Source organism: Phoxinus phoxinus (assembly GCF_949152265.1).
Source record: "Phoxinus phoxinus genome assembly, chromosome: 9".
Taxonomy (NCBI): Eukaryota; Metazoa; Chordata; class Actinopteri; order Cypriniformes; family Leuciscidae; genus Phoxinus; species Phoxinus phoxinus.
In genome coordinates, this window is record NC_136884.1 from 32208294 (window position 1) to 32223103 (window position 14810).

Sequence of the window (14810 nt, forward strand, 5' to 3'; positions counted from 1 at the left end):
TACCATGCAACACAGTCTTCCAGGGCTAATGATGATCCCCTGTTTCCCTTACCATCACAGCCATGCTCATTTTACACTGTCCTGGATGACACTGAGTCGTGCTACTATGGTGGCCTGGTGGTCACTCAGGCTGTTGCAATACAGCTGGAGATAGAGACAAGGGAACAGAGCCATAGCAAGACCTGGCATAAAGTTTGAGCCAACCGTCTCACCTCCTCTTCCTTCAAGAGGATTTGTTCAAAGGTGGCAGACTACAACGTATTAGCTGCCAATTTGAAAAAGAAAATAGTGCAGACTAAGGTGATGAAGAGAGGTTTGGAACTGGAGCCTGTTGCTGCGGCCGAATATCAAGACCTCACTGGCTATGAGATCTTCCCCTGTGGGTTCGTCATCAACCACCACGCCCCACACCTAGGTGCCTCACCTGACCAAAAAGTGATTGACCCCAGTGCCTCACCAACGCACGGCCTCCTGGAGATCAAGTCCCCTAACAAAGGGAGCGTGAGGGATTGCAAGTACTTGTGTTGCAAGGCTGATGGTAGCCTTAGCCTGAAGACCACACATGAATACTATTTTCAAGTGATGGGGCAGATGGGCATCACTGGGTTGAAGTGGTGTGACTTTTTTGTGAAGTGCAGTGATGACCATCACTTGGAGCGGGTGCACTTCCAACCAAAGGAGTGGGAGAACATGAAATGTAAATTGGACACATTCTTTTTCTCTCACTTTCTGCCGCCTTTGTGTAACAAAATCATGTAATACATCACTGATTATCTGTTTATGTATATAGTTCTCTTTTGTTAATGTTTTTAAATGGTTTGTTCCTAATGTAATTTCTAATGTTCCGGTTCCTTTTTCATACTTCTATGTACATGGTTACCTTTACAAACCTAGACCATTGTGCCTATCAATGTTTTTTTTTTAAATGTTTTCTGATATTCCGACCTGTTCTGGTTCCGGTATATTCAATACAAGTTATGAAGGACATCATCCATGTCTAATACAATTGTACTTTATTTAGATAGATACACATCCAGTAGCTTATACACACATACACGTAAAACAATCAAATCACTCACAGGTATGTAAAAGTAAAGAGCATGAGAAGTGATTATAAGGTCTGACAGGGACTGATCCTGTGATACACTGACCATGATAAGGTGCTATGGTAAGAATTGGTAAGTTCACATATTTGTATTGATTCATAAAGAAGAACAATAATAATGGTTAAGGCTTTGTACAGATTCATGAAGAACAATAATAATGGTTAAGGCTTTGTACAGATTCGTAAAGATGAACACTTTCTATTCAAGGTTTGAATACATTTGTGGATATTAAAGGAGAACTCCGGTGCAAAATGAACCTTTGGTCTAATTACACATTGTTACCTAGTCAACCGTTATCTGAGATTTGTTTTCATGATTATCGAATGTAAATAGTTTTATCTCTAAAAACAGTTTAGCCTATAACGCTAGTATATAGGGCATAGAGTAATGACAAATAAAAATCGCTTGTTAATACCACTAACAAGGCTCAAAATAGCCCCACACTAACACGGTAGCATAATGAGGGTCCCTACATGCAAACCGAAGCATTGAGAACTTTGACAGTGTCCAGACAGTTTAATAAGAAGATATTTTATACATACAGTCAACTTCGCGAATACAGGCAGAAGCCATCTTTGAAAAACAGACTCTATCAATCGATCTACGAACCGCCGATCCAAATGCGCTGAACTGTGTAGAATCTTATATGGTCCAGCGCATTTGGATCGGCGGTTCGTAGATCGATTGATAGAGTCTGTTTTTCAAAGATGGCTTCTGCCTGTATTCGTGAAGTTGACTGTATGTATAAAATATCTTCTTATTAAACTTTCTGGACACTGTCAAAGTTCTCAATGCTTCGGTAAATATTTACATTAATATTACAATTTTAAAAGAGAGGACCTTGAAAATTAGTTAAAAGGGCACAGACGACCCACAGTTGGTTAACGGAGCCCACCAGTGTCATGGGTAAGACTTTATCAAAAATATGGTACTCTTTAATCCGCCTAATAGCGTGCTCTACATGAAATTGCAGTCTTGCTATCGCTTGCGTCTTTCGTACTTTGTCTGCAGTGAAGTGTCCACTTGGGCCTAAAAAAGGAGGCATTACACGGGAGACCTGTCTTTCAGAGAGAAGGTCCTTGATGAGAAAGCCTTTATCGGCCGTTACCATATCTCCTTCTTCGAGAGCAGAAAGGATACCTGATTTTTTGGTAATGTCTTTGTCAGATATTGAACCTGTATATAAGTCACTGACAAAGGTCACTTCACCTGAGGGGGCAATGCCTATTAAGCCCTTAAATGTGGTGTTACCTTTGTAGTGTGAATAAATCGCTGAGTTAAGGACCTTGGAGCTAGGTTTCTGTACATGAATTTCTGTGCAATCCAATATAACTCTAGTAGCCGGGAATGTGCATTTAAAACAATCTGGCATAAGTTCATCCACAGTTTTCCTTGAAGGCCACATTGGAAGTGATCCCAACATAAAATACAAAAAATGTACCCAGGTCACACAGATCCTGCTTACTGTTGACTGTGATACATGGAAACGGGTTGCAAGATCCTGCTCAGGAAATCCCTGCCTCGACCTACAGATAAAAAGAAAAAACTGGTCCATAGTGGACAATTTAGAGGCGCTAAAGCCTTGATGAAGTACCTCCCCACTTGTATGTTTAAGTCGCTGAGCCTGACTCCATCCCACCATATTTTCTGCAGTAGGTTGCAGGGCCATAAACACAGCTTTAAATGTATCATGCAAACACAGTTGGCACAGCTCCCTGTTTCAACTTGGTGATGCCAGTCTTGCTTTTCACAAGGCAGTCTGGGAGGAAATGCTCCGAGCACACTTTTGTGTATGTGTTTATCTGCATCAGCAAATAAAATGTAATCATATAAACATTTACATGTATAATTGTATTGATCAGACTAAATCTGACTCCTGTACATCCTCCTCCTAGCAAGGAAAACTGATGCAATGTGTTCCCTAGGTTAGCTTGTGACTAGAAGCTAATACAAACAAGGTCCCTCAGAATAAGCTTATACTAGTGAATATGTGGTGGTAGATTTTACCAACATACTACTAACTTTGGACTAGGCTGTATATTTCAACAACCTGGCTCTCTGCCTTAATCTAGTATCTACTAAAACTTGCTAGTTCTAGCCATAGACTGTAAAAAAAAATAGGTTCTAGCCTAGCCTAGCTAGCGATACAAGCTAGTTATGGAGACGGCTCAGCCTCACAGCACCAGACATATAATAAATCTTACCTTAAAATTACGACCAGGATCCCTTTTGATGTTTATTATCAATTGTCGACGTAGTCCCTGATCTTTGGGGAAACGGTGAAACGTTTGTCCTCTTTTAGATTTTTTCCTGTGTGATGAAGTGCATTGGGGAACACAGCAGTGAGGCGCCATTGCACTGAGAGAAATCGCGTTGTGAGAACTCCCGGAAGTGGTAAGTGTACCCCTCAGACTCGATGGAACGTTCGAGGTGAACAAGGCGAATCCAGGCCACAGAACATATCAACCTGCTAGAACTAAGGGCAGTGTTCTTGGCTCTAAAGTACGTCATGCTGGTCCTGGCAGGCCGCCATGTTCTCGTTCGGTCCGACAATACCTCAACAGTGTTCCATCTGAACTACCAGGGCGGCACGAGATCCAACAGTTCTCTACGGCTGACTCACGAGATCCTTACATGGTGTCAGCCATGACTCGCTTCACTGAGAGCAGCTCATATTCCAGGAGCGTGCAACCAGATGTACATCCAGGAGAATGGAAGCTTCATCCAGATGTAGTGCAGGAGATCTGGCTGGGATTTGGAAGAGCAGAGGTGGATCTTTTGCTTCAGAGATGACCACCCACTGTCGCTTATGGTTCGCAAGGACATATTTGTCTAGCCCCCTGGGCCAGGATGTGCTGTCTCACGAATGGCCGAACTGCCTGCTATATGCGTTTCCCCCATCCCTCTGTTATGGGAGACGTTGCACAGGATCTCCCTGTGCAAGCACAGAGTGTTTCCAGCCAAACCATGGTTTCCTTTGTTGCTGAGACTTCTGACAGGCAATCCATGGAAGCTTCCCCCTAGGAAAGACCTCCTCTCCCAGCTGGAGGCCAGTGTCTGGCATCTGGACCCGGCTCGTCTGCGGCTTTGGGTCTGGCCATTGGGTTAAATCCTTCTCTGGAGCATTGTGACCCTGCTGTTATTCACATCATCTCAAATGCTAGAGCTTCTTCCACACGACAGATTTATGCTTCACGTTGGAAGCTTTTTTTCTGCATGGTGTGAGGAACATGATGTGACATTTCCAAGTATCTTAACTCTTCCGGGTGGCCAATCACGCCGGCGTGATCAAGTCACATGACCAGTTTAAGACATCGAAGCATAAAAACAAAGTCACGTTGAGCGCTGCCGTCCACTTCTGTCGAAAGTGCTGGCTTGAAACTATTGTACGTAAAAGAATGCTAGATGGGATGCGACAGGTGTTGCATTTGTTCTAATAACTTTGTCAGTTTTTGTCATAAAACAAAACATGTGAATCTGCTGACTCTGCTCTTCAGGCTGCATATTTTAGGGAGTGGAGGAGGAGCCAACTGAGCAAAGAAGCGAAATTGAAAGGCGGGAGATTGACCGAGTAGAGAGACATATAGAGACAGATATATTATTGCTAGTTTTTGAGTAGATTTTGAGAGTAGTTTAGGAGTAGTGTAAATATTTTAGGTAGTTTAGGAGTAGATTTAGAGTTTTTTCTGGAAGGAAAATGAAGCGAATGTTTTTAGTTGAACAAGCCCTCGACTTTTTCTATCGACTGGACGACCAAGGCGGTGTTTACAGTTCATCGTCGGAATCAGAAAGTGGCGATGATGATATTGACGACTCGGCTTTTGTGGTTCACAACGAGAGGTGAGAAACTTTTTGTTAACATTTATTGCTTTCTTTTAGCTTATTGTATATTATATATTTTTTTTTTTTTGTGTGTGTGTGTGTGTGTGTACAATAATTGTATTGCCAACGACTGCTTCACTGTAATTGTTGTGCATATGTGCCAATGAGCATCTTGAACTTTGATCTACAATCTTTAATCTTTTTACATGTGTCTTGGCATGTACAGAGATAATGAGCAGCCTGGGCCATCTACCACTCCGAAAACAAGCAGACAGAGGCCTACACAGAGAGGGGGTGGAAGGAAGAGTCAAACCAGATCAAGGTCTCCAGCTAAGTCAGGACAGCCACACCACAGCTCTGAGCCCTGGAAAACCGAGAGTGATCCTGATACTGCCCCACAAACCAGTAGGTTCATGCCCCGCAGTGGACCTGTTCCAGCTGTACTTTGCCACGGATACCATGAGGACACTCAGCAAAAACACCAAACAAGCAGGCAGCAAAAAAACAGGAAATGGGGAATAAGTGTTGTGGAAAAAATTCTCATTAAACAAACATCACTGCGTAAGAGACACTCAGAGTCAAATTATAAAAAGAGAAGTATTTATTCTTGCAAGAATAGGTTCAGTCTAATACACAAGTTGCCTCGTGCAGAAGAGTGACACACTTAGCACAGACCAGGCATATCTCTTATAGTGTCTTTTCCAAGGCCTTCTCCCCCCAGGGCCCTCGTTCCAGTAAATTTCCATAGACAAAGGACCTATATCTAGTTTAGATTTATCACTAGTTGACCCACTAAGCCCCCCAACACTAGATGACCTCTGACCTCAGGGTTCAGAGGTTCTTGCCTGTCTGTTTTCTAGAGTGTCTCCCCCTTCTGCCTCCTCAGGTACATAAACACATACATTTGAGAGCTGTTCCCCGTTTCTCACACCAGACTGCAACTGGCAAAAACACATGGCATTCCCTTTGCAGTCTACTGAAAGTCAATGAAAAAAAAAAAAAAAGTCAATGAAACATAAAATCTTGGCATAACACCAGTAAAACAAATCACGAGACATGAACACGCAGCCAATGAGAAAACTCATAAGCCACATGTTCACACAAAACATGACAACATAAAAGCACACAGCTGCATGCTACACCGCACAGGACAAGACATGAAAGCACATAAAACAAGGAGCAACAAGACAAAACAGGAGTGTGAGGGCTCTGTCACAAAACCAAGAAATAGACTAGACAGAAGTGACAGAACCCTGACAGGTGATCTGCGCTAAGCTGCTGCTGGTTCGGCCAGAGGCGCAATTCCCAGGGGAATTCTAATGAATTACAGTTTAAGATGTAATAAGATTGATTAAATTCCTAACCCACTACACTGAAGAAGAAAAAAATCCATAGAAAACAAAAAAACATATACCATTTTACAGTTTACATTTTACCTGTTAATTTTACAGACATTTCCTTCACTCCTAAAACACATAACAAATTCACTATGAATTTGATTAAAATTGCCTGATTCAAAATACGGATAAACACCTGTGAAAAATCAATATGGAAAATGCATATAGCAGCCCTTCGGAAGGAAACATACCGGTATGTACTGAACATTAAATTTGTTCAAAGAACACTTAACACAATAATTGGAAATCTGTAGTTATTTAATTAAATGAGTCACATCAATATCACATATTGAAAGAGAAACCACTACACAAGGACTTGGTGCAGTGTGTATGGACAAGTGATGAATAATTTGTTATGACCCGAAGAAACATGTTTACACTTACAGATGGTACTCAACCAGAATGCCTATTACCGCCGCGACAGGCACCGCGGCAAAACTACCGCGGTAAAAATAATCCAGTCGCATTTCAAAGTCATTCGCGAAATGACCGCCAGGTGGCGCAGAGGGACATTGTGCAAAACAGCAGCTATTGCCGTATTTTGAAATGTAAGCGGGGTTAATGTCAATTAACAGATGAAATAGGCTACTATAGAACATTGTTTAGGACAGAAAAATAGAATCATAATTTAAAAATAGAGACGAGAACAAAATAGCCTTTATTTCATATTGTAGCCTAGACGTCGGTGGGCGACATAAGCCTATTGCCCGTTGGGAGCAGCGTGATAAAATAATAATAATAACAAAAATAACGAACAATAATAAATTAGGTGCAAAGAAGCTGATTATTTGTTTACTACTCTATTGAGGAATGAGACGGATGATGAGCGCTTCTCTGGAACAGATTGGATAAACCGGGCATTTCTAAATGAGTAAATTCTTGGCCGAGTGGTAGAACTTACGTATCGGTCATTTGAATGACGCGAGTTCGAATCCCGTACAAACAAAGATTATTGTACATTTTATATTAGCCTATTAATGCATGGCATAGCCTATTATTAATGCAGACAATCAAACAAACAAAAACATTGTTTATACAGGATAGCCTTTTTTTTGGGTTCCTATAAAGAGTTTGTAAAACATGGTTTTAAGCAAGGTGCGATGCCAGGGGGGACGGGGATTTCCTTCTGGTCTAAACATCCCTGCTTCTGCTGAATTATTTTAATCCCCCCTCCCTCCACAGTAATCAATGCTATAAATTACTAGGGGTGTGACGGTTAGTATATAACCGTGAGACCGACGGTTATAGTTAAACACCGTCATTAGAACTCTATAACCGCCAAAACCGTGTTATTAAAATATTTTTTACAAACATTTAAAAAAAAAAAGTTTTTTTTTTTATTTTTTAGATAGGATCATAATAAGCGCAATATATCGGGAGACGTGGTTTTTACCACTTAATGAAGTTTTGTTTTGTAAATCGTCAGACATGATTTTTACCACTTCAAAGTTTTGCATTGTAGAAAGCCTTTCTTTAAAGCGAATTTCGTTTTGTAGAAATTGTATCTTAATTTTAATAAATGTTTCATCAACCAATTGCATGTATTTAATAAATAAAAAGCAAATAGCCTATAGCAGACAATATAATAACCGTGACATGGCGCCTGCGCGCCGCGTTCACTTGCATTGCATTGTGAACTAGAGCGCATCTCATCGTAAATGAATGAAACTATGCCTGCCTCATGCATTAGCATTAAATATCTTTGCTACATCCTTTCTAGGCGGGTGCGGCTTTGAAATTTGGTCAAAAAACGTTGGTGCGGATGAGTTTTTTTATGCGGTTGCGGATGAAATAATTCCCCATCTGCGTATCTCTACATCTAACAACATTGAACACTACACAAATAGGCCTATGAATTAAAAAAAAATAATTAATTCCCCATAGTGACAGGAGGTGCCGGAGATCTCCTTAATAAACGGAGGTCTGAAATCTCTGCCCTTACCGATCAGAGCGCGCGCTGACACGGAGTTAACCCGCTATCTCCAAGAACAACCAATTGACTACGGCTAATCCACTGGTGGAGAGACAATGAAACACGCTATCCGCTCTTAGCAAAATTGTCACGTAAATACATGTGTATTTGTGCTACAAGCACAGCATCAGAGCGAGTGTTTAGCCTCGCGGGTAACATAGCCACCCCTGTCAGATCGTCACTAAAACCGAGTAAAGTGAACATGTTGGTGTTCCTGTCACGGAACTTGGAAGTCGAAAAAGATTAGGAATTTAAAATGCCATTGCACTTTTTTTGTTTCCTATATTTAGTTCGTTTAATTAAGGTATTATCACAACAATCGTTGTTCGACTGTTTTGTTTTTCTTTGATAAAGGTATGTAGCCTAGATTTTATGATTTGTAATTTAGGCCTGGCTACTCAATCATTTTTATGCGGCTCTTATAGAATTTAAGCAGCCTACTTTTTTTAAAAGGATTTTACTGTGTGTGATTTATTTAAAACAAAGCATGTTCATTGCAAATTTATTTATTTTTTTGTTAAGGATTTGTTTACTGTGTGTAGGCCTATATAAATAAACGTATAGCAAGTAGTTAATCAGTGTCTGCTCGTTTATTCAAACTAAGTTGTCTTATAACAGACACCCCCCCCGACGACGGTTATGTTACGAACCGTCACATTTGACTCACATCATAACCGTCATCACCAATTCTGAAACCGGCACACCCCTATAAATTACTTCACCAATAGACCATTTAAAATATATAATGTAAAGATATGCAACAGGCACGTTTAAACGACAAACAATAAAATCAGAACCAGTTTCAGTTCATGGTTCCAGTGCCTTTAATTTCAAAATGTCACAAAGCGTTTTGAGATTATTTTGAATGAAATATTGAAGTTTATAATTAAGTATTTTGGCACACCACGCCGAGTGGCGCTATCCATTGTTCTAAAGTCGGGTTTTATTCTGGCATGTTGAATTAGTGTTCGACAGACGCGGCTGCGCGTTCATTTGGATTTATTTTTCTCATAACAGACACCTAAAATAACTTAGGCCCTAATAGGCTATTCCGTAGTTTTTTAGTCATTCAGATCAGAGTAGACTAGCCTACATCGTTCAAACCTTCGAAAATGAACCGAAAGCCACTTTCCTCCGCTCAGTCACGATAAGAAATCGGCTATGTCTAAAGCCTTTAAATGTCTAAATATTTAATAAATGTTATCTGATTAGGTAATCGTATGAAACCGAGAGGTGCAGAGGATCTACTCAAACTAGCTGTGAGCGCTTCCCAATGATGAACGGACAAGGGTGAAAATATCGCTATAATTAAATGTAGTCTAGGCTAAATCGCCTTGAATTAAATTGTAAAAATAGATCCGATAATTTATTTGTCGAAATGTTGCGATATTGTTTCATTTAAGTTCATAATTATTCTATAAATGTTATTTAGTTTAGCAGCAAGCACTGTGGTTCGAGATTTATATATAAAAAAATAATAATAGCTAATTCACAAATCGCGCACCCTGGTTGTAAGGATCCAAAGATCCCCGTGGAATTTAACATTGAGTTGAACATTGTATTCATGACAACAAATGAACATGAACAAATGAACATGCGTTTGAACAAATGAACATGCGTTTGTATTTAGGTTTGCTTGGAAAAAGCTGGCCCAAACCGAGGTAGTGTTTTATTTCTTCAATTATTGAAATAATTAAATGTTTATTAATAAACTTTTATGACAGAAATATTAGCCTATTAGCCTACATGTAGCCCTTAATAATTTAATTATTTCATTATCAACACTTTACTAGCCTAATGCTATGTCTAGAATGAAGTGTGAATTGCGACTTCTCTTTGTTTTAAGTCGATCTCAGACTCAGATCGCCTGTGGGGGGTTGGGGGTTCAGGAGGTGTTAATGTTCTGTCTTTCATATGCAGAGTGAGCATGATGACCAGGCAAAGGCAAAATACTTTTAAAGATAAATCTCTCGATGTGTCCAAATGTAGGCCCTTAAATTATAAATATTGTAGGTTTTATGTATTGTATTTAAAGAGGTTTCACACACACTTTCAGTTGAAGTGTTCAATCCATTTGTTTCAACTGGTTTTGTAGAATTTTAACACGTTTGAGTAGTGTGTTTGTCAACAATCTGGCATTATCTAAACATGAACTATCGACGAAACGCGTTCTTGCCAACTAAACGAATGCGAGTGTGCAGCAGATACAGCGCTTATTCGCGATCCACCTCGTTTTATTGTACGGTGAATTCAACCAGGCATTCTGTTTGAAGCAAGACTCAATCATTTGTTACAGGTTTTTTTTTCGTGATTTGTATGGATGACACACAGCGACATAAGTATTATCTGTATAATGGGGTTTTACCCTGAAATCTCGTTTAATGTCGAGAGAGACCCGGCGCGCGCAGTGCAGGGAGACTAAATAAACTAAAATAAAAGAGATCCAGCGCGAGAGAAGCAAAGAAAATCTTAATTTATGTTGCTTTGAACTATTTTCGTTTTGTAGACTAGCCTACTGTTTTAATTGTTTATTTAGCTGCAATTTCTTTGGCAATACAGATTTAAAATGTCGCAAGAATAAGATTCTGTTTCTTACTTAGAAAATAAACTCTAACTCGATGCAACCCTGTTTTTTAATAAATAAACTGCCCCCGACACTTTATTTAAACCTTGAAATGTCCAGGATCTGTTTTTAAAAATGTCTTCCTTTGCTCAATTCTTCCGGGTATCAATTGTCAGTCATCTCAATTTCGTGGATGATTCACAAAACAATAATTTAGCAGTTTAAAGATAGCTTCGTCATTTTCATTTTCTGACGCGATCGGCTGACAATCTTCCTTCATCAGTTTTGTCGTCTGTGCAGCGGCTCTACTGGAAAGTAGCAAATGTAGGCTATGTTGTAATGTGCCATTGATAATTAAACAAAACGCTTGACTTCAAATAAACAGTTACCTATCTAAGCATCAAGAATGGTAAAACATTTAACGCTGTCAGCCAAAGCTAGATTCGATCTCGCATCGCTTGAAGCTCCGTGAAAGCTCGTGCTGTTGCGTTGTCCACTGCGCTACCGTCGGTCCGCTGAAAAGATGTTGCTCTTGCAAAGCCTCATTGATGTAGCCTAATATTTTTCTATTGCAATGTTTTGTGTTGAATGTTTTCATTATTTATTAAATGTATTAGGCCTACATTTAATTTAAGTCTTGTGATTATATGAATTCATTTAACTACATGTTTAACTTGAATTGATCTGTTTTACCACATTTCAATCCTTCTCAATGAGCCGCGGCGCGGCGGCAGATTACGCAATAGAGAGAATAAACTGACACTTTTCAAAGTCTGCGATTGTAGCGCCTCTTAGCGGTCAAAGGCAGCAAATACACCCCCGCAATTTTACCGCCGTGGGAACGGCGGCGGTAAAAGTCTCATTCTGGTTGAGTACCATCTGTAGAACAGCAATGTTATCTGGCATTTCAAAAGAATATTGTATTATTCAATATACCAAATAATACAAATATACAAAGCCATGTTGCTTTGGGGGATGAATATACAGTGTCTGACTTAGTAAACTGTTAAACACTTAAACAAATTAAAAATCCCAGGGAGTGTCGCTGTAATATCTGCTTCAATGTGAAGAACTCTGACTGGGCGTACCTCTTGCTGACAATAAGAGATGCTGTGTAGTAGTAGGTGTGACGGGTGGGGTCTGCGGATCACCTTCATGAGAAAGCCCGGGTACGGGATCAACACACACGGTATCTTCCTCTGGTTGTTTTTCATCAAGACCAGCTAGCTTTGCAGTCGGTTAATGTTTTAAAAATCAACTAATATTTTACGGTCCCCCTGAAAGCTCCACCTATGTGTGTGTTTGTGAAGCTGTTTAAAACATTTTTGTATGTAATTTGTACCAGATGTACCCTCGGCCAAGGCTGAGTGCTATATCTAGATAGATTAGCTGCATTAACGGGGACACGGACCTGAGAATAAACCGCTGCTGAGTCCGCCGATTATCAGACGCAAGATTAGAGAGGAGGAGTCTGACTTAGGCCTCGGCATGCTCATGATTGCCTTCATCTGCTCACTGTGTTGCCTCATCATTAGCTTCTTAGTCTCATCATGTCTTTTGTTCATGTTTTCTATCATATTTTTAAACAGTTGGTCACTTTTCTTTTCTGCTTCTTTATTCTTCCTCCTGAAGTCCTCCATCTCTTTAGTCATCCTCTCTGCCTTCTCCTCAAAGCCCTTCTCCAACAGATCGGCCTGCTCCCTCAGTTTGCTATCCATGGCACGCTTCGCCTCCTCTCTCTGGAGCCTGATCTCCTCATCCATCTTCTCCTTCATCTGTATCATCCTCTCCTCATTACTCCGTCTCTCTGCTTCCATCTTCTCTTCCAGTTGTCGCTGCTTCTGTTCCTTGGTATTTATTTCCTGAGCCAGGAGAACAGCCTTCTCTCTTTCCTCTGGAAGATGTTGAGGCAAATTAAATAAAGTTTAATGGAAAGAGCAAAAAAAAGTGCACCCAAATTTCCACCCAATTTTGCATTGCATTTAAAATCTTGACTTTTCACTTAAATGAGGCATTGACGCAATTCACTGAGAGTTGTTGAAGAGAAAAGTCCTCAATCAAATGATAAATGTAACCAGATTGGTCAACCTAGAGTTGTTCATGTTCATTTTGTACACTGTTCAGCACAAGGCTCTTGAATAACATGCATCTGTATTACTCAACAATGCAGTCTTGTGCCTCCCTCTAGCAAGACATTACTGCAAAGGTTAACTTTATGCAGATGATCAGCCAGCCAAGGGTATTGTGTACTGTTCTTCAAAACTAAGTGCTAAACCGTATTTGGCATGCAAAAAATGTATCAAAATGATAACATTGTATGAAATGTTTACTCTTAAAGCTGAAACACAGATCACAGATGTACTGGCTTTCTCCGCTAGATGGTGCTATTGTTGCCTCATTCAGGATGCAAAAGACTCTCACCCATAATCTTTTTCTCCTTCTCAGTCAGTTTCTTGTCCGCCTGCAGAATGGCGTTAGAATCCACACACTTCTGCTTCAGAAACTCTTCAAGTGTGTCTTCTGCCTGCAGACAACACACATATGATAATCTCAAAACTGCTACTACTATAATTACAAGTGTCCATGTCCCAACAACCGGGGACTCAATGTCTTGAATAAGGATTCTTCGAGAAGGAACCAGGATTTATACCAGGAATCTACTTTGTTTTCAGTTGATTTCTCTACCCCTAATCCACTGCTTCCCACATTCTATGAACACATATTCTAAGAAAACATAACAAACCTCTAACAGACTGAAAACATCTCAAATCTGTGATCTTGCAGCAATTGTCAAATGTTGCTACTCACCTTGACTCCATTATTGGCTTTGATTTTGTATTCCTTTACAATGTCTTCAAGGTCCTGGGAGAAGAGAACATAACCACCAGATCTGGCATAAAATCCTTTCTTGAGTTTTTCTGTCATTGGTGCAGAAAGTGATGACAGGAGATTCTCGCATCTTTTTTTTGAAGCCTCCTCGTTTTGGCACAGGTATCCATCAAAGAGTTTATTGATGTCTTCCTGCAGCATCACACAAAATATCACAAACAGAAAACTTTAAATACTATTTAGAGGCTACAACTATTGAAAAAAATGTTTTACTATACAATGGCCATTTAAGATAATTACATTTTTTAGCTTTTGATTCAGATTCAGATACATTACTTATTCACCAATACACCAATACTTTCTTATTTCTCTTCATACAAATGTGTTCTTGGAGAGCAAATACTACAAAATAGTAATATTTTTGTTAAGCCAGTAGAGGTCATGAGTTTTTGTCACATATTTATATCATATGATATAGTTGAGCAATAACAAATAAGTAACAAACGCAATATCACAAGAGTGCTGTTTTTGTCCCAAATAGCACAAGCACAATTGTGATACTGTTTTTCTACAGCAGTTCAATAAATAAGAAGTTAATATTGTTATATTTTAAACACGATACTGTCAGTTATTGCTAAATTTTGCCAACGAAAATATTACCTATAAAGCCAGAGCAGAACTATTGTGCGGACCAATTATTCAATCATTGAAAGCCATTGAAAAGGAATGACTCATTTAAACATTTACTGCCACCTACTGGCAGTTTTAGTTTCTTATTTAGAGTGTTTCTTCATTAAAAAAAAATATAATAATCATATTTTGGGGATATTTTGCCCAAAAAATTAAATTCTGTTTATTTACATTTACTCATCCCCATGTTGTTTTAAACCTCCATGACTTTCTTTCATTTGTGTAACATAAAATAATATATTTTGAAGAATGTTTAGTAATCATGGCTGTTGTAGTCTAAAGTTTTAGTTTTTTTAATAATAAATTCAATATTTTTTTTTAAAATCTTTTTGTAATGTCTAATTTATGCTTTTCTCATTTAACACAATGATGACTTTAAATTATCTTTTGAGGGTAATTTCTCAGCCAAATTCAATGTTCGATTAGTTAAA

General features: G+C 39.3%; 1 protein-coding gene across 3 annotated transcripts in view; it reads right to left on the reverse strand.

Annotated features, from left to right (window-relative positions):
• LOC307004698 (guanylate-binding protein 4-like) overlaps positions 1 to 14810 on the reverse strand; it is a 238983-nt gene that overhangs the window by 216889 nt on the left and 7284 nt on the right. The window contains exons 8-11 of one of the 3 annotated variants that reach the window (XR_013799110.1): positions 13669 to 13881; positions 13282 to 13384; positions 11737 to 12754; positions 6438 to 6704 (exon numbers count right to left, since the gene is read on the reverse strand). Coding sequence is in view for 1 of the 3 variants with exons in the window: in XM_079624104.1 (XP_079480230.1) it covers positions 12255 to 12754; positions 13282 to 13384; positions 13669 to 13881 (816 nt within the window). In the remaining 2 variants the exon portion in view is untranslated. Of the gene's footprint in view, positions 1 to 5443; positions 6705 to 11725; positions 12755 to 13281; positions 13385 to 13668; positions 13882 to 14810 lie in introns of those variants that run through there. The other 2 variants (XR_013799111.1, XM_079624104.1) reach the window with 2 other exon arrangements.